General features: G+C 56.2%; 2 protein-coding genes across 2 annotated transcripts; both read left to right on the top strand.

The window, feature by feature from the left end:
* Positions 1-9,695: 9,695 nt before the first annotated feature.
* Positions 9,696-13,127, top strand: MBOAT7 (membrane bound acylglycerophosphatidylinositol O-acyltransferase MBOAT7). The gene is made up of 7 exons (XM_074219848.1): positions 9,696-9,830; positions 9,972-10,101; positions 10,235-10,361; positions 10,655-10,799; positions 11,453-11,816; positions 12,165-12,341; positions 12,428-13,127. Exons 1-7 carry the CDS (start codon positions 9,755-9,757, stop codon positions 12,840-12,842), a joined length of 1,434 nt encoding a protein of 477 aa, XP_074075949.1. The 5' UTR covers positions 9,696-9,754; the 3' UTR covers positions 12,843-13,127.
* Positions 13,128-13,208: 81 nt separating this feature from the next.
* Positions 13,209-18,820, top strand: TMC4 (transmembrane channel like 4). The gene is made up of 16 exons (XM_074219845.1): positions 13,209-13,462; positions 13,553-13,603; positions 13,956-14,166; positions 14,460-14,605; positions 14,688-14,920; positions 15,121-15,257; positions 15,377-15,524; positions 15,786-15,953; positions 16,106-16,251; positions 16,352-16,478; positions 16,727-16,824; positions 17,187-17,370; positions 18,041-18,171; positions 18,331-18,486; positions 18,562-18,640; positions 18,729-18,820. Exons 1-16 carry the CDS (start codon positions 13,324-13,326, stop codon positions 18,795-18,797), a joined length of 2,223 nt encoding a protein of 740 aa, XP_074075946.1. The 5' UTR covers positions 13,209-13,323; the 3' UTR covers positions 18,798-18,820.
* Positions 18,821-18,974: the final 154 nt, after the last annotated feature.

Raw genomic sequence — 18,974 nt, 5'->3', positions numbered from 1 at the left:
CCGGGCTGGTCCTCATCCTCCTGGGCATCCTGCTCATCGAAGCTTGTGCAGCCTCCGGGGGCTGAGAAGCTGAGCAGGCGGTCCCAGCCTCAGAGTCCTGGTCATGGCCAATCACAAGAAGAAGGAAGGAATGCATGAATGAATGAATGCATGAATGAATGAATGCATGAATGAATGAATGCATGAATGAATGAATAAAAGAATGAAAAAAAATGAAGGAAGGAAGGAAGGAGTGAATCCAGTTATGAGAGATGTAAAACTGGAGACCACCTTCAGATCACTGTGTTAAACACAAAGATGCAAATATTCCAAGGGCAGGAGAGACAGAGACAGAGATGAGAGATAGCAGCTGAGGGTCCAGGGCCTCCAGGAGTTGACCCTCTCACAGGATAGACCACCCCTCCAAAGGAGAACTCCAGGGAAGAGATTTCATTCTGGGGAGGTGGGAGGGAGCAGAGGGACTGAGAGGGGGCTGGGGGTGCTCACAGAGATACATCCATCCATCTAGAAACATCTGGGAGTCACCTCCTCTCTCTCTCATCCACTGGACCAAGGGCTGGTTGGGCTACTGAGGCACTCTCCTCCAGAGAGAGGAAGGGGTCTGGCCTACCCTGACCTTCTCCTGTTCCTTACCTTCCTCTTTCCACTTTGACCTCAGCCCCTTGACTGCCCCCAGCAGGGACATCTCTGCCTTCAATTTAACCAAAGAAGACTAAAAATAGGACTCCCAAAGTAGGGGTGCCAGGAAGAGAGCTCAGAAGTGGAGCAGTGCCCTTCTCCCACCAGGGGCATTTGAGGGCAAGAGCTGTGACCAGGGCCAGGCCCCCCCAGGAGGAGGCACATCTGTCTGGGGAGAAGGCCCAGGACAAGAAGCCTGAGTCCAGTTGGGGACTTCTAGAACAGACCCCCCAGGAGGAGGGGCAGGGGGCCCAGGGTTGGCAGAGGGGCAGGCGCCAGCCACCAGGCCTTAGGGCAGACAGACTAGCACCAGAAGGAGGGGACCTTGGAGAAAGGAGGCTGAGGGAGGGATGAGAGGAATGAGGCTACCCATGGGCACATCACTTAATGCAGTCTCAGTATCTCTGATAAAATGGGGGTTCTGGTATTGGCATCATGGAAAGCAAAGCATTGTGTAGAGCATGAGAGTGAGCCTCTGGTTCTGAGGCCCAAAATAAGTATTGCCATGGGAGCCCCAGGGGCAGACACCCCCCAAGTATCAGTCCTGGAGGGCCAGCAGCACCTACCAATCTGGGCTCCCTAAGCACACACCCTCCTGTGCCCTCTGGGGAAGGACCAGCTTTACTCTGTCTCCTAGAAAGGGCAGAAAATGCAGAGGATTCACAGAACCCCACCAACAAGCTCCCCCCAGAACTTACTTCCCTCTGGGGAGGGCAATATGTTCACCAAGAGGTAAAGCAAGGCAAGGGGAGGGGGAGGGGAGCACACACATTCCTGAGAGACAGTGATGAAGTGATGATAAAAATATCTAGACCTCCCTCTAATAGTCACTGGTCACATGGATTTCTTGCCTAGATAAACAAGAAAACTCAGGAATCAGTCTTGGTCACTAGCCTTCTTGGCCCTATAATATACATATGAAGAGAGAGAGAGAGAGAGAGAGAGAGAGAGAGAGAGAGAGAGAGAGAGAGAGAGAGAGAGAAAGAGAGAGAATTTATAGACAGAAATGGCATGGACCCTGGTCCAGGACCACCTCCCCTGGATTCTGTTTGACTCTTCAAATGTATCTAATACATCCAGGAATAGGATCCTCCCAGGTGATCTGACTGTCTCCATAATTAAAGACTTTGATGGAGGAAACCAAAGTGTTTGTGATTCTGGGGAAAGCAGTCACTCATTCAGTCATCTCCTTGAGGGATGTCAACCTTTCCTCCCATGATTCACCTGTTTCCCAAATCTCTAAAACTGCAGCTAAGTTTAACCCCGAAACTAGGCTTCATCTTCCTTTATGTAAAAAGGGAATCAAAGATCACAATGAAAGAACAGACAAAAAAAGAACTAGGTGCGGTAGGCTGCAAGCCCCCACCGATGCACTTCCATTTACACAAATTCAGTCACTGGCAATGAGAATGCATCTAGATCTTAAACACAACGATTGCTTCAGCAATAAGCAAAAGAAATAAGAATAGCAACTTCAAGGGGGAGGCAAAGGAAAAACTAAATACTCACAACCCACAGATAAGCTGGAATCACATACTTTCACCACTGTTCTCAATATCTATGAGGAACTGGCGAGAACCCCAGCAAGAACATCAAGGAGGACGACCCCTCTCCTCAAGATTTAAAACTCTAGAACTAGAAACTCCAGTGTCCTCTTCTTGTCTTAGGAATGGTCCTTGGGGAATACAGATCCTCCTCAGTGACCCCCCACTTTCTCACTTATGGCCAGTCTCTCCCTATCTTCTCTACTGCCTACAAACATGTCTGTGCTTCTCCATGATTAACTGGTTTAGATCCTGGAAGAGGGGGGACTGCAGGAGGTGCCTCCACTTTGTCTCCTCTCACTGTCTTCCATTGTGGGAAATGTTCATTTTATTTCTTATGTTCAGAATAAAGTCACTTTTAAAAAATTATGGCACATAAAGGCAACAGAACATTATAGAAAAGAATGAATGTAAAGAAGGCAAGATCTACAAGAAGACTTACATGGTCTGATGCAAAATAAAGCAAGAAAAATCAAGAAAATTATATATATATATATATATATATATATATATATATGTAAGAGTGTGTAAACAGGTTTATTTTTATTTTTATTATTTTATCTGTCAATGATGCTTTTAGCTCTCTTCTCCCCTTGTTCTTATGTCCTTACAATCCGGTTTTCAACCTCGTCATGGCATCACAACGGCTCTCTCCAAAGTTCATGGCCAAGCCAGTAAACTTTCCCTATCTTCATTGTTCTTGACTCTGGACACCTCAGCATTTTACGTTGTCCATCGCCCTCTTCTCTTTGATCCTCTCTTCTCTCTAGGTTTTCTGGATGCCACCCTTCTCTCAGTCTTTTCCTATCTATCTGTCCTCTCCTTCTGTGTCTCTTAGATTTTTCAACCAGGCTATGCCTACCCATGGAGGGTCTTGCCCAATTCTAGTCCTGGATCCCTTTCTCTTCTCCCTCTGCTACTTTGATTGATGACCTCATCAGATACCATTCACCCAATTATCATCTCTAGACGGCTGTTTCTAGACTTCCTTCAAGTGCTCACTAAAATCCCACCTTCTGGGAGGATCTCAGAAAAATCTAACAAGATTCATCTTGAAAATTGAAGTGACTGGAATTAAGAGAACAATGTACATGACAATATTGTAATGATCATCAGCTGTGGAAAGATTTAGCTGCTCTGATCTGTACAGCGATCCACCACAATTTCATGAGATTTGCAGTGAAAAATGCCTTCACCTCCAACAAGAGTGGGCTCTGAGTACATTGTTTTAGTTTTTTTTTCTCATTCACACTATTCAATTAGGTGGAGGAGGAACCTAGAAATGTTGTTCATAATGGCTATCAAATTTATTTCCTTCTCAATGGGTAGAGAATGAGGTGGAGAGGAATTTGGAACTGAGAATAGAAATAAAAGGGAATTTTCAAACATTTGAATCTAAAAACAAGTCTTTTCAGCATTGCTTTATTGTTAGTGATGTTTCTGTGACATCATCTCCAGTTTTTTCTGTCTAGATTTTATTCCCCTGGATTGTCACCGGGCAGGGACAGTCTTTTTTGCCTGTCTTTACAGCCCCAGAGCTTAGCTCAGTGATGGATACCCAGGTGTGATCTATAGATATTTGCTGGCTAGCTGATTTGGAGGGAATCAGAGAGTTTTAGCAGAGGGAAGGGGCTTTGACCTCCTGTCCATTGAACAGAGGAAGAAGTCAAGGGCCAGAGAAGGGCCGGGCACCACAAAGGATCCTTATTTCTCCCAAAGTTCTGACATCTTCCCTGCTCAGTGAGTAAGCAGTGACACCTAGAACAGGGTGAATGGGGGTCTCTCTTCTGTATTACTCTCTATGTCCTGTTTAGGCCAGGGCAAAGTCTACCATTTCCCAAAATAAATCAAAGTATGATTAGGTCTGGAGGGAAGGGGCAGGGGCAGGGGAAGCTCTTGCCTGGAGAAGGAAGAATATAGCTGGAGAGGAAGGGCCCTGGGGAGGTAGGGGACAGTAATGGGCAAGGGAGCCCCCTTCCCTCTTCCTTCCATCCCTGCAAACCCCTGTGGCCTCCCACCCTTCACCCATCATCACAACTGCATATGGGGAAAGGAGATTCTGTTTCTCCCACCCCTGGCTTCCCCAGTGATGAGAGAGGGACCTTTCAGACACCCTCACCCCACTTCCTCTTGGTTAGAAGCAACAGTGTGACTTCCCTTATCCTTCCTTCCTCCTCTGTCTCTCCCCATCCCCACGATGCAGCCAAGCCTTAGGAGCCAGAACAGTCAGGCAAGGGATCTGAGAACCCAGGGGGTCCAGAGCATCCAGAGGCTTCCAGCCTCATCATTGCATTAACCCAGCTCCCTCCAAAGGTTCAGTGACCTTCACCGCCATGTTCTTGCTCCTCCTCTTGACCTTGGGCATCAGAGCGTTTGATGTTGTCTGTCACCTTCTTCTCTTTAGGGTTTCTGGACTCGCCCACCCCGGGTCTCTTCCTCTCTGTCTGACCCTCCCTCTGCCTGCTCTCCCCAAGTCTGAAATCCATCTTGTCCCGGGTCTCTTCCTCGTCTCCCCTCTTTACTCCTTTCATTGGTGACCTCATCAGCTCCCCTTCATCCAATTTTCCTCTCTCTATGCATGTTTCTCAGGTTCCTGAAAATCCCAGCTAAAATCCAACCTCTGGGTGGATTTCAGAAAAATCTGAGAAGACTCATGGAAAGCTGAGGTGAAGGGCAGCTAGGTGGCACAGTGGATAGAGCCCTGCCCTGGAGTCAAGAGGACCAGAGTTCAAATCTGACCTCAGACGCTTAATTGCCTAGCTTAGCTACGTGACCTGGGGCATGTCAGTTAACCTCATTGCATTAAATAAACCATTTTTTTTAATCTAAAGAAAAAAAAAGTTGAGGTGACCAGAACCAAGAAAAAAATTTACAAAACAAAATTGTCCTGTGAAAGCCTTAGCTGCTCTGATCAATAAATGATCCACCACAAATCCAAAAGAGCCCTGGTGAAAACCCCTCCTCCAAAGAGAGAAGTGGAGGACTCTGAGTGCAGATTGAAGCAGCATGGTTCTAATTCTTTTCTCTGACTTACTTATTCATTGAGGTGAAAAGGGGGCATAGTTAGACCAGAAATGTGTATGACTTTGTTTGGATAAGGGCTCCCCTTTATTTCCTTCCCAATGGGTGGAGAAGGGAGAGGAGAGGGATTTGAAACTGAAAATAAAAATAAAATGGAATTTTCACACATTTGAAAACTAAAGGAAATCTCACCTTCTAACTTGGTTCTCAGTGCTTTACTGTTAGTGATGCTTCCCTGGGATCATCTCTAGCTTGTTCTGACTAGATCTTGCTTATTCACCTGGATATTTTGGTGTCCCACCCCCAAACACACTGGACAGTCACTGGGCACAGACAGTCTTTATTGTCTTTCTTCACAGCCCCAGAGTTTAGCTCAGTGACTGGCACACTGTGGTCCTCCATAAATACTGTTTCTCTGTTTGATTAGAGAGTTTATCAGAGAGTCTTAGCAGGGGGAAGGGGCTTTCAGCTTCTGTATATTTTACAGAGAGAGGAAGCAAGGCCCAGAGAAGGGCAGGGACTGGGTCCAATCTCAAGCTCCAGCCGCCCCTGCCAAGAAACCCAGCCCACCCCCATGGACACAGGGGAAACCTCAAAGAGGAAGGAGGTGCCCCCTCTCTCTTTTGGGGGCAGGAGATTGGGGAACTTGGAGAAGGACCAGCCTGGACCCCACCCTGGGGTGATGACTGTCAACTAAGAGGTTCATGTGCCTCTGTTGTCACCAGCCTTTCAGGGCACAATGGCCCCCATGCTCTCTGCCCCGACTCTGCCTTGGTAAGTCCTAGGAAGAGGGAGACCAAGGGAGGTCAAGGCTAACAGGACCCTGGGAATCACTGCAGGGACCCCTCCTCCCCATTGTACAGAGAAGGAAATAGAGGCACCAGGAGAAGGGCACAAGCAGGACAGAGGCCCAGGGCTCCTGATGTCTGGCTGTTCCCTCTGCATCCAGATCCAGCCTGGTGCTCTGGAGCCTCATTCCCTTGTCCCTCAGGTTGGAGGTATGGGAACCTCCTTATTCAGCATGCAGTCTGGTCCAAGATACCTGCTGGTAACTCGGTTTCTCCCTTTGTCAAATGGGGACATCATCATCATCTACCTTCTCACTGTTCTGAGGGAGACCTGGAGTCATTTCAAGCCCCAGCAGGGGTGCCTGGCACATGGCAGGCCCACTCATAAATGCAATTTAATGGTGGTGGTCTTCAGAGTGGTTGCCTCCCTATAGATTGCTTTGCAGCAATGATGGGGAAGGGTTGGGGCTGCAAGGGTCACTATCCCAGAGTATCTCCCTGCCTCAGCTCCCCCCACCCCACCAAGCCTCCTCCAATGACCACCAGTCATTTCCTAGAGCACAGATTGGATGGCCACCCCCTCCCATCCATAAACCCCCTCAGGGACAGTACAAAATGGGGGTGGGCACTCCAGGTCCTTCAGTCACAAGCCAGCCCCCTCCCACTTGTCTCCTCACACCTCCTCCTCAGCAATTGAGCCCACCTATTTTCCCCTAACCAAGACCCTCCAGATTCTTGCCCCATCCCATCTGCCCCCCCCCATTCCTCTGACAACCTCCATTCCCTATTTCTCTTCCATCTTGCACATTCTCATTAGACTGGAAACTTCTTTAGAGCAGCATCTACCTTTATCCTCTTTTTGTGGCCCTAGTCATGGTGGACCACCAAGGGGAAAACAAGGTGGAAAGGGGGCTGCAGGGGTCCAGCCTCAGCCCCGGGACCTCTTCCAAAGGAGCTGCTGCTGCTGGGGGGAGTGGGGGGGGCTTTCTCCACTTTCTCCACCCAGTAAGGGCTGCAGGGGCTGGCAGGGAGGGTTACCACCAGAGACCACCATCCCCCCAGAGTTCCCTCATCTCCTCCCTCTGCCAGAGCTGGCGCAGAAGCCTCAGGACACCTTCACAAGTCAAAGAGCTTTATTCTGAAGTATAAACCTGGGGGGGGGGGGCTACATTAAATCTTCTTCCTCATTGTCCCCAATGTCCTCCCCACCCTGGTCCTTCTTGGCATTCTTCCTTTTGAAGAATTCTGGGGAGGAAGAAGGGGCAGAGGGGCAAGGAGCAGGAGGCAAGTGCTGGGGGAGTGGTGCCCGTGGATGCCCATGGAAATCCATCTGTCCATCAAGAAACATCTGTGAGGAGCCTCCTCTCTCCCATGCACTGGGCCAGAGACTCTAAAGAAGGGGTGCTGCCTCCTCCAGAGAGAGGAAGGGGCTTGGTCTACCCCAACCTTCTCTTCTTCCTCACCTTCCTCTACCCTCTCCTGCCTCAGTCCCATGACCATCCCCAGCAGGGATGATCCTGGACAATCCTGCCTTCCATTCACCCAAAGAAGATTCAATTGTGCCCCCAAAGAAGGGGTGCCAAGAAACCCCAAGGAAGAAGATACCTCAGAAGCAGGGCACTGCCCTGCTCCCACCAGGGGGCAAACACCCCCCCCCCCCGGGGGAAGCAGGGATGTCTGTCTGGGTAGAAGCCCCAGGGACAAGAAGCTTGAATCTATTCAGGCCTGGTTCCCAGAACAGGCCTCCAGAGAAGGGACTAGGGGCCCAGGGTTGGCAGAGGGTCAGGTGCCAGCCACCAGGCCTTGGGCAAACACACTGACACCAGGAGGAGGGGACCTTGGAGAAGAGGGGCTGAGGGAGGGAGGAGCCAGGATGAGCATATGACTTAACACAAGATCTAGTGTCTCTTAAATGGGGGCTCTGCTATTGGGGCTCCCCACTTCCCAGGGCCATGGAAAGGAAAGCATTGTGTAGACCAGGGCTGTCCAAAATGTGGCCTATGGCCTGTAGAATGGGTCTGCCTGTGGATTTCTTAAACACTTTAGTAAACAAAGCCCAGCTACCACAGAGCTCTCACTAAAATGGCAAATCAAAATATATTATCTATTGTTTTAATAAAAACTTTTAAATGTAAAATTGTGGAGAATTTTAGGGAGTTCCTGGATGGGGTGCTAAGGCTCAAAATGAGCATTACTCTGGGACCCCGAGGGGCAGACACCCTCACTCATCAGTCCTGGAAGGCCAGTAGTCCCTAGCCACCTGGGCTCACTACTGACCCACCCTCCTGTGCACACTGGGGCAGCTATATTCTATCTCCTAGAAAGGACAGAAAATGTAGAGGACTCACAGAAACCCCAAAACAAGCAATTGTACCCTCTCCCACTCCACAGGACTTACTTCCTGCAGGATGGGCAATATATACAGAAAGGGGAAAATAAAGGCAAGGTGAAGAGGAGGGGAGCACACACATTCCTGAAAGACAGTGATGAGAAAAACATATGTAGACCCTCCCTCTAATAGTCACTGGGTACATAGATTTCTTGACTATATAGATAAGAAAACTCAGGGACTTGTTTATCTCTTCCCACAAAGGTGTTGGAAGCAATCTTGGTAGAGGAAACCATAGTGTTTGTGATTCTGGGAAAGAAAGTCACCAATTCAGTCATCTCTTTGTAGGATGTCTCCTGTTCCTACCAGGCAAATCTTTAAAGAATGTTGCTAAGGTGAACCATGCAACAAAGATTCATTTTTTCTTTATTTAAAAGAGGAATGAAAGATAGCAGTGAAAGAATAGACAATAATAGAACTGAATGGAGTAGGGGCAAGCCCCCACCAGAGTTCTTCCATTTATACAAATTCAGCCACTCACAATGAAGATCCATTTAGATTTTTTTTTTACTTTTTTCCCCTTTATTTACACATTACTAAAATATTCTTGTTTGAGTGTAAACATAATACCCCCTCCCCCACAAAATATAAAACCTCTTGAGAAATAAAGAAAGAGAAAAAAAATGTGTTCCAGTCTGTGTTCTGATACTATCAGCTCTGTCTCAGGTGGATCACATTCTTTATCATAAGTCCATCATAGAAATTACTTTCATATTTTTCTACACTTGCTGTTGCTGATTGTAATTCCCTCTATACATTCCTCCCCTCTACCATCTATTATATTTTCTCTCTCCTTTCATTCTGTCCCTTTTCTAAAATGTGCTGAGGGGCAGCTGAGTGGCACAACGGACAGAGCATTGGCCCTGGGGCCAAGAGGCCCCAAGCCCACATCCCACCCCAGAGACCCAGTTATCACCTGGCCCCATAGTCCTGGACAAGGCCAACCAATCCAAGCACCTTGCAAAAAGTAAAAGAAGAAAATGTGTTATATTTGACGATTCTCTCCTATGATCTACACTCTCCTCTATCACCCACATCCCCCCTCCCCTCCCCCTGTCCCCTTTCTCTCCTTTTTCCTCTAGATGCCTATACCCTATTGAGTGTGTATTCTGTTTCCTCTCTGAGCCATTTCTGATGGGAATTAAGGTTCCCTCATTCCCCCTCGCCTTCCCTCCTTCCATACTATTGCAAAAGCTACATGAAATATCTTAGCTTATTCTACCCCTCCTTTCTCTTACTCCCAGTACATTTCCCTTGCTACTGGGAGGGGCTGGGGGAGGGGGCGCGGGGAGGGGCTGCCTGGGCCACTCAGGCCTGCCCCCCCCCCCAGGAACATGAGTCCGGAGGAGTGGACCTACCTGGGGGTCCTCCTGGTCTCCGTCCCGGTGGGCTTCCTCTTCAAAACGGCCGGTGAGCCGGGGCGGTGGGGGAAGGGCAGTGGGGGGCCGGGCCCGCGGAGGGGAAGTGGGGGGCCGGGCCCGCGGAGGGGAAGTGGGGGGCCGGGCCCGCCGAGGCCCTGGCTGCGCCCCGACCCGCTGCTGCTCCCCTCAGGGCCGGGCCTGAAGCAGTGGGGTGCGGCCGCGGTGGGCGTGGCCCTGACCCTGCTGACCTGCGGCCCCCACGTCCTGCACTCGCTGGTCACCATCCTGGGCACCTGGCTCATCATGGAGACCTGGCCCAGGTAACCAGCGCGGGGGGCGCGTGCCGATCGGCACTCGGGGTCTCTGGTCCCAGGCGGGAAGCTCCGGGCCTGACCGCGGTGCTGCCTGTCCATCCCCCACTCCGTACCTCTGTTTCTCTCGCCTTCTGGACAGCGCCTGCCACGCCCTGACCCTGGCCTGGACCTTCCTCTACCTCCTCTTCTTCCGGATGGTCACCGTATTCGGGCTTCCGGCCCCAACCCCCTTCACCAACGCGGTGCAGCTGCTGCTCACCCTCAAGGTGAGGGCCTTGAACTCCCGGCGGCTCCCGGGAGACCCCCGGACCCAGCCCAGCCCCTGTGGGCCCACAGGCCGCGGGAAGGGTTTGCTGGGCCGCTGGGAGCCGGACGGGAAGAGCCACCCGACCTCTCTTCTTAGGAACGGCTCAGCCGAGCCCGCTGGGCAGGTAGGGTCAGAGGTCAGCTTTGAACCTGAGCCCCCTGACCTGAAAACCAGTTTCCTGGGAGCCAGGTGGGTGGGAGGCAAGCACATCCCCGGGGCCAGGCCCAGCCCTGATCCCGTGCCCATTCCTAGCTGGTGAGCCTTGCCAGTGAGGTACAGGAGCTTCGGGCCCAGAAGGAAGACCCCCCGAAGCCTCGGCCCGTGGGGCAGCTCCTTGCCGTGCCCTCCCTGCCCCAGACGCTCAGCTATAGCTACTGCTACGTGGGCCTCCTGACGGGTGAGCGGCCTGGCCGGCGGCTGGAGCATGCGTGTTGTGTCTGTCCCTTCGCGTCTGCCACCTGGATCCCCAGCTCTCTTTTCCAGCGGTCCCCGAACCTTCTCTTTTCCAGACCCTCCTCTGGCCCCTTGCACTTCTCAGAGTCCTCCTTAAAGGGCAGTGCTCCAGACTGGTACGCAATACCACCTGAGGCCAAATCACGTGCTTTTAATCTGCCACATCCCACTACTGACCCATGTTGAGCTTGTGGTCCACTCAGAATACCTGCTTCTCCTCACGCCTCCCTGTCATCTTCTACAGTCTTAACTGCTGGATGGGGAAGCAGGAAGAGCCGGGTTCAAATCCCACCTGTGACATTTTATCAGCCCAGGGGCCCTAGGCAAGTCACTTACCATCCCTGGGTCTGGCTTCTCCCTTAGCAAAAGGGGTTGATTGTTCCCTCTTCCTGAAGGGCCTCCAGATCTGCAACTTCTTCCCTCTGTTTGCTCTCACCGTGGGGCTGTGACGGGCAGAGTGGCACAGTGGCATCCTTGTCCAATGCCAACCATCCGCGTGAACATCATCTCCCCTTCCGTCACGTCCTTTGTGGTCCCTGTCGAGGGTCTCCATCTCTCTGGTGTCCACGTGTGCCCTGACCTCCTCTCTTCCCACAGGCCCCTTCTACCGCTACCGCACATACCATGATTGGCTGCACCAGGGGCCGGCGGCAGCAGCAGTGCCGAGCCTGGAGCCACTGCTGCTACGGGCTCGCCCGGTCCCTCTCTTTGGGCTGCTCTTCCTGCTGTGCTCCTGGCTCTTCCCCCTAGAGGCCGTCCGGGAAGACGCCTTCTACAGCCGGTCCTTGGCCTTCCGCCTCTTCTACATGGTGCCGGTCTTCTTTGCCTTCCGGATGCGCTTCTATGTGGCCTGGATCGCCGCTGAGTGTGACTGCATAGCCGCCGGATTTGGGGCCTACCCAGTGGGGGCCAAAGCGAGGGCTGGGGGTGGCCCCACCCAGCCCTACACAGCCCCGGACAGGTCAGCCTTCCACAAAGGGTCACCCGACCAGGGATGCCCAGCTCTGGCGGACTCAGAGGCCATAGCCATGGGGTGGATGGGGCAGACTCTCCCCCATGATGCCATCAGGTGGCTTTCCCCTGGTGGTCACTCTTGGCCCCAGGGCCCACCTTGCAGAGTATCCTTGAGAGAAGATTGGCAGGCCAGGGCCATCTTGTTCCCTTTGCCGCAGTAACCTTGCACAGGCCTGGGCTCTGGTGGGGGGGGGGGGTCCTGGGTGGCATCCGGGGTCTCATTCCCAATGGCGATTATGAACTGTTGTGGAAGGAGAGTCAGGAACCCTGCCTGACCCCAGGGCTCTTCCTCTAGCCTAGAAGCTGGTGCAGCCACCAAGTATGATTATGAGACTATCCGTAACATTGACTGTCATGGGACGGACTTCTGTGTGCGTGTCCGTGACGGGATGCGGTACTGGAACATGACGGTGCAGTGGTGGCTGGCTCAGTACATCTACAAGAGCGCCCCAGCCCGTTCCTATGTCCTGAGGTGAGCCACAGGGTCTGCTGCTGGGGGAGAGGGGTGGCAGCAGAGGCCCCCCCATGCCCTGACGCCCTCATTGCCTCCCCCCACAGGAGCGCCTGGACCATGCTGCTGAGTGCCTACTGGCATGGCATCCACCCTGGCTACTACTTAAGCTTCCTGACCATCCCCTTGTGCCTGGCAGCCGAAGGTTGCCTCGAGTCCGGGCTGCGCAGCCGCCTGGGCCCCGGCGCCCGGCAGGCTTGGGACTGGGTGCATTGGTTCCTGAAGATGCGGGCCTATGACTACATGTGTATGGGCTTCGTGCTGCTCTCTCTGCAGGACACACTCCGCTACTGGGCCTCCATCTATTTCTGCATCCACCTTCTGGCCCTGGCAGGCCTGGGGCTCGGGCTGGCCCTGGGGGGAGGTAGCCCAGGTCGCAGGGGAGGAGGGGGCTCCAAGGCTGAAGGCAAGACTCCCCCAAACAAGCCTCCCACACCCCCAGACAAGTTGCGGGAGGAGTGAGGGCCCCCGGGGCTGAGCAGGGCACATCTGGGCAGAACTCTCTTGAACTCGGAGGGAACACCAGAATTTTAGGGGTGCCTGAAGGCTGAGGGGGCTGGAGACCCGGAAGCCTGGATCCCAGAAGGGACAGCAGGATTGGGACTCCTGGGTCCCTGAGAGAATAGGGCCTCATGAGCCTTATTCCTGGGGGCTGATTAGGCTGGGAACCCTGATGCCAGCCTCCCCCCAGGCTGGCTCCTTGGGGGGGGGGATTTTAATTTTCTCAATAAAGAGCCTTGTACAAAAGTTTTGTTGGTACTTGTCTGGGAGCCCCTGGCCTATGGCCTTGGAGGTTCCCCTTTATCTGGGAGTGGGAGGGGCACGACTTCTGCTAGGAAAGTGGGCTCTGGACTACAGTCCCCAGCAGGCTTTGCGCCCGGTGCCTTTAGGGCCAGAGAGTTAGCACCCAGAACAGAGTGCTGCTGGGAGACCAAGCTTCCAGATGTGGGAGGGACCAGCTCCACCCTGGGTTTACCTGGGCGCTCAGATTACGGGCCCTGCGGCAGCACCAGGGACAGAGACGAGAATGGATGTCCAAGGAGGAAGTGGGGAGGATTGGAACCCCTGGAGGCCTGACCCAGGTCGGTTAGGGGAGGGGAGGTGGAGGGAGAGAGAGGTTCCCCAGAAAGGGTTTGGGGGAAGAGAGCTATAACCTCAGACTCTGCCCCTAGGTCCTCTGGAAGGAAGGAGGAAGTGGCCTGCAGCCCCAGGGCGAAGTCCTGGTAGGGGAGGAAGGGGCCCAGGGCCTTCGGCTGGCTGGGGATGTGGGGCTCACTGAGAACCTGGGGGAGAAAGGCTTGGTTCCCCCAGGGAAGATAATGGTCAGAATTCCAAAAGGACTGGGGAAGGGGATGCCTGGGTCTCCCAGGGGGAGGAACTTCAATATCTGGATAGGATGGGGAGAAGAGGAGATCCCCAAAGCACAGAAACCAGCAGAGGAATGTGAGGACCCCTGAGGGAGCTGAGGTACTGGGATCCTGAGTCATGCACTCCCTTCCTGCCTCTGAGGGATGGGAAGTTGGAGGCTGGAGCCCCTTGAGCCCCTCTGCCCATGACCTTCTTGGCACCTCTCAGGTCCATCACTGTCAACCCTGCTTAGCGAGCTCCCTAGCTCGGCCACAGTGAGATATAGAGGACCAGGTGTTCCTCCCTGGGGAAACCCAGAGCTGCCTCTGGAGCAGAGAGAGCAGGAGGCCACCACCCATGGGACATCCTCAGAAGAGCCCGCAGAACCCCAGGCCCTTCGGGAGCTGCCCTGGCCCATGGAGGCCAAACGGCTTCTGTGGTGAGAGCCTGACCCCAAGCGAGCTTCTGTCTTTTAAAAATTTTTTTTATTTAAACCAATGGGCTTAAGGGACTTGCCCAAGATCACATAGCTAAGTGAGTCTCCGAGGGCTCCCGACTCCAGGGCCGGTGCTCTGTCCACTGCACCACCCAGCTCCCCACTAGCTTCTGCCTTGGTGCTTTCTCTTCTGCCTCCTCCCCTCCCTCTAGCTCTGGGGGCCTGGCAGGATTTCCCCCTCTCTCCTCTTCCACCTATTTTTGCCAGCCCCTGTGTCTCTGCTCACCTCTCCCCAGGAAGCTACCAGCCAGGAGGCCAACAAAGCCAGTGTCAGGCATCAGGGGATCCAAGGGAGCCCTGCTACTGGGCCAAGCTTGGGCTCGCTTGGCTAGAGCCTGTAAGATGTTGGTTCCCTGGAGAAGCACGTTGGCAAAGATTGGGGGTGAGTGCGGCTGATGGGATCCCTGGGTCTCCCCAAGCAGGGTGGGACCACAGGATGAGTGCTCTCTCTCTTCTCCCTGCAGGCCAGTATGGAGCAGGCACAGAGTCCTACTTTGGCCTACTTCGCTTCCTGCTGGGCTTGAACATTCTGGGGGCCTTGTTCCAAGGACTTCTGACCCTGATGCCCCTCCTCCTGTTGGGTCCCATCCTAAGGCCAGCCTCACCTGGAGCCTCTAAGCCTTGTGGCACCTATGATCCTTTACCCCAGGGCCTTGTGGAATTCCCTGACTACTTCATCAACCTGCTCTCGGGACAGGTAAGGAATCTGTCACCCTGAATATCTGTCCCACCCACCCCAATCCTGGCACCTGTCTGCCAGAATTCCAGAGCAGGAAGACAGACAGCACAGGGTGGAATTAGGCAGATAATGGGGCTCAGGTCCCCAGATTCTCCCATGCTGGGCTCTCCTCAGTCATTTTTCACCTTCCTGGGTGATGCCCCTTGTTCTCTTCACAGGGTCATCTGGAGTGGTCCCCCCTCTTCTATGGTTTCTACCCAGTCCAACTGACAGGGGCTACCTACCAGTTGCCAATCGCCTACCTGTTCTCGACATGCTTTTCTGGCCTCCTCTGTCTGCTCCTGATCCTCCGCAGGTGGGATTTTCCAAGGACCCTGGGCCCAGACCTTCCTCTCCAGCCTCCAGTCCCCACTTCCCTCTATGTCCCCCACCCCACCCCACCCTCCAATCTCGGTCCCTCACCACCAACGCCAGGTCGGTATCGGGATTGAAGCAGACTCTGTTGAGCGAGTCCGGGGCTCTGACCAGCTATAGCCACCGTGTCTTCTCTGCTTGGGACTTCGGACTTCGGGGCACCGGCCCGGTGGAGCTCCGCAGGCGAGCCCTGCGCTACGAGCTGCAGGTGCTTCCAGAGAGGCCGAGAGAGCGGGACCATGGCCAGGGCCCCGAAGCCCAGTGGGGGTGGGCCACGGGCGGGAGATTCTGGGGGCTCCAGCAGAGGGGGTGGACCGGGATTTAGGCTGAAGGAGCTGAGAAGTGAGGGCAGCAGCGGGAGCCAGGGCCAAAGCTAGACTGGAGAGGGAAGACGCAAGGGGAGCGCCGGCTGCCAGCTGTCCCCTCAAGCCGCGGAGCATGAAGTCTCTTCTCCCTGTCTCGGCCCCAGGTGGAGCTGGAGGAGGCCTCGGTGAGGAAGCGTGCGGAGGCCAGGACCCCGGCGCAGTGGGCTGGTCTGTGGGTGACCAGGACCCTACTCAACCTACTGATGCTAGCTCTCCTCGGGGCGGCCTTCTACGCAATCTACTGGGCCACACAACCCAAGAAGAGTCTGCAGGTGCGGACCGGGCCGGACAAGGGGCAGGGGACCCTGTGGTGGAAGAAAGGGGTGCTGGCACCAGGCTGACTCTGGGGGTGCTGAGGACAGCGGCAGAGGGTTGCCTGTGCCCCAGCCCCACCCTCCCATCTCAGCACGATCTTGTGGTCTAGGAGAACCCGGTCCTGGATCTGCTGGTCGCCTACCTACCGTCCATCTTCATCTTCGCGTCCAACCTCATCCTGCCGCCCATCTTCAGTTTGCTCACCGGCCTGGAGGGCTACACTCAGAGCCGCCAAGTCCAACTCATCCTTCTCAGGTGGCCAGGGCTGGTCCCAGGAGGGACGCGGGCCTGAAAACAACCGGTTTGGGCGCTGCCATCCCTTCACACTCCACCTTCCTTCCTCCCTCCCACTCAGGACCGTGTTTCTCCGCCTGGCCTCGCTCGTGGTCCTGCTCGCATCCCTCTGGGATGAGATCACCTGTGGGGGCGACCCCCAGGCTGAGGCCTGTGCCCCCTGCGGCTACTCCTACAAGAAAATCCCGGTGATGCGGGGATGCCAGAGAGGGGCGGGGGCTGTGGATACCTACACCTGGGAGGGGAGGGAGGGTAAGGGAGGGGTGATCCCTTGGAAGGGAAGCCTGAATTCCCAAGGGCTGGAGACCAGGCAAGGGGACACCTAAAGCCCCCAGGGGGCAAGGACTAAGGATGCTGGGTCCCCGAGGGGGGTGGGACAAGGAGAAGGGGAGTGGGGCCTTGGGCTTTACCTGACCTCCCCCACCCCCATCCTCAGTGTTGGGAGACTCGGGTGGGGCAGGAGATGTACAAGCTTCTGCTGTTTGACCTGCTGACCTGCCTGGCCATCCCTCTGCTGGTTCAGTTCCCCCGCAAGTACGTTTGCATTTCGGGGCTACCCGCACCTCTTCCTCGCTACCTAAGAAGCAGACCCGCCCCCCCCCAGCAGCCCTGCCCCTCATTCTCCCCCTGGGATAGTTTCCTCTTCGGGCCAGCCCCCCCACTCAGTTCCAGACTCCGTGGCTTCCATCAGTTCTATGGGATCCTCCCCTCATGATGGCACCCTCGAGGACTGGGTTGCCCCTGGCAGGAATGCTGGGCGGCAGAGCAGTGAAAGGGGTGCTAGATGCCCTGGGGGGGGGGGGGTCCGGGTCAGGGGGCAAGCCTGGGAGCTGAAGAGAAAAGCTGGGACTGAATAAGAGCAAGCCTTCAACCGGGTTCTGTCGTTTCTTTTTCAGATTCCTGGGCAGTATTTGTGGGGGCCCTGTGGGCCGTCTGTTGGGGACCATGGAGTTCCAGGTCCCGGAGGAAGTGTTGGGGCTGGTGTACGGGCAGACGCTGGTCTGGGTAGGGGGCTTCTACTGCCCTCTCCTGGCGCTGCTCAACACAGTCAAATTATTGCTCCTCTTCTACCTAAAAAGGGTGAGGGGGTGCCTGGACGCCGAGGGACTGGAGGCGGGGGCGCCGGGAAGGGGTCGGGAAGCGGAGGGACGGGGCGGCGGGGAGCGGTCAGTAAGCGGAGGGACGGGGCGGCGGGGAGCGGAGGGTCGGGGCGGCGGGGAGCGGAGGGTCGGGGCGGCGGGGAGCGGTCAGTAAGCGGAGGGACGGGGCGGCGGGGAGCGGTCAGTAAGCGGAGGGACGGGGCGGCGGGGAGCGGAGGGTCGGGGCGGCGGGGAGCGGAGGGTCGGGGCGGCGGGGAGCGGTCAGTAAGCGGAGGGACGGGGCGGCGGGGAGCGGAGGGTCGGGGCGGCGGGGAGCGGAGGGTCGGGGCGGCGGGGAGCGGTCAGTAAGCGGAGGGACGGGGCGGCGGGGAGCGGAGGGTCGGGGCGGCGGGGAGCGGTCAGTAAGCGGAGGGACGGGGCGGCGGGGAGCGGAGGGTCGGGGCGGCGGGGAGCGGTCAGTAAGCGGAGGGACGGGGCGGCGGGGAGCGGAGGGAAGCGGAGGGACAGGGCGGCGGGGAGCGGTCAGTAAGCGGAGGGACGGGGCGGCGGGGAGCGGTCAGTAAGCGGAGGGACGGGGCGGCGGGGAGCGGTCAGTAAGCGGAGGGACGGGGCGGCGGGCACCGCTGGCCCCCGACTCCTCTGCCCCCCAGTTCACGCTCTTCAGCTTCTGCTCTCCGGCCTCTCGCACCTTCCGCGCCTCCACGGCCAACTTCTTCTTCCCGCTGGTGCTGCTCCTGGGCTTGGCCATCTCGGCCGTCCCGGTGCTCTACGGGATCTTCGTGTGAGTGCGCAGGCTGCCCCCGACCCCTCGTCGGCCCCGCGCAGGGAGGCGCCTGCGGGGGGCACTGGCTGGGCCCGAGGGGGCGGCAGGACATCGCGGGCGGGGGTGGGCAGCGGAGCCGCGAGCGGGCAGCCACCCCTCACCGGCGCCCGCTTCTAGGATCCCGCCGTCCAAGCTGTGCGGGCCGTTCCGGGGCCAGCCCGACATGTGGGCCGTCGTCCCCAGAGCCATCCAGGGGCTGCCCCGGGGGCCCCGGGACTTCCTCCTCTTCCTGGGGACCCTCAGCTTCGCCATCCCGCTGCTGCTGCTGTCCAGGTGAGGCCGCGGCCCGGGGGGGGGGGGGCCGGGGAAAGGCCCGCGCCCCTCACGCCCCGTCCTCCCTGTCCGCAGCGTCCTGATGGTCTTCACCTTGACCCTGGCCAGCTCCTACGGCCGCCAGATCTCCCAGCTGAAGGGTCACATCAAGATGGTGAGAGCGCGCGGGGCGGGGCCGGGGCGGGGCCGGGGGGGCCGGACGGCGCCCCCCCCTCATTCGCGGCTGTCTCCCCCGCCCTCAGGAAAGCGAAAGCAAAGTGCTGCTGGCCCAGAGGATCGTGGAGCTCAGCGGGACGAAGCAAGACCCGTGACCCGCAGCCCGGAGCCGCCGCCACGGGCCCGGGGCTCCGTCCGGCTCTCCCCGACGGGAAGGGGAGGCAGAGGAGACTACAAGTCCCGTGAGGCCGTGCGGCAGAGGTCTCCGGGGGCCTTCCGGGAGACGGAGTACCTCCGGGTCGAACGGGTGGGGGGCACGGGTCGCCTGACGC

The sequence above is a fragment of the Macrotis lagotis genome, chromosome 1, assembly GCF_037893015.1.
Source record: "Macrotis lagotis isolate mMagLag1 chromosome 1, bilby.v1.9.chrom.fasta, whole genome shotgun sequence".
Taxonomy (NCBI): domain Eukaryota; kingdom Metazoa; phylum Chordata; class Mammalia; order Peramelemorphia; family Peramelidae; genus Macrotis; species Macrotis lagotis.
Note: the sequence above shows the minus strand (reverse complement) of the source record. Positions and strands in the feature narration are given on the sequence as shown.

Coding starts and splice junctions, on each gene's coding strand:
- MBOAT7 (XM_074219848.1), top strand. CDS start 9,755: ATGAGTCCGGAGGAGTGGACCTACCTGGGGGTCCTCCTGGTCTCCGTC. Junction 10,800..11,452: donor CTACGTGGGCCTCCTGACGG/GTGAGCGGCCTG, acceptor CTCTTCCCACAG/GCCCCTTCTACCGCTACCGC. Junction 11,817..12,164: donor CCCTACACAGCCCCGGACAG/GTCAGCCTTCCA, acceptor CTCTTCCTCTAG/CCTAGAAGCTGGTGCAGCCA.
- TMC4 (XM_074219845.1), top strand. CDS start 13,324: ATGTGGGAGGGACCAGCTCCACCCTGGGTTTACCTGGGCGCTCAGATT. Junction 14,921..15,120: donor TCAACCTGCTCTCGGGACAG/GTAAGGAATCTG, acceptor TTCTCTTCACAG/GGTCATCTGGAGTGGTCCCC. Junction 16,825..17,186: donor CTGGTTCAGTTCCCCCGCAA/GTACGTTTGCAT, acceptor TTTCTTTTTCAG/ATTCCTGGGCAGTATTTGTG.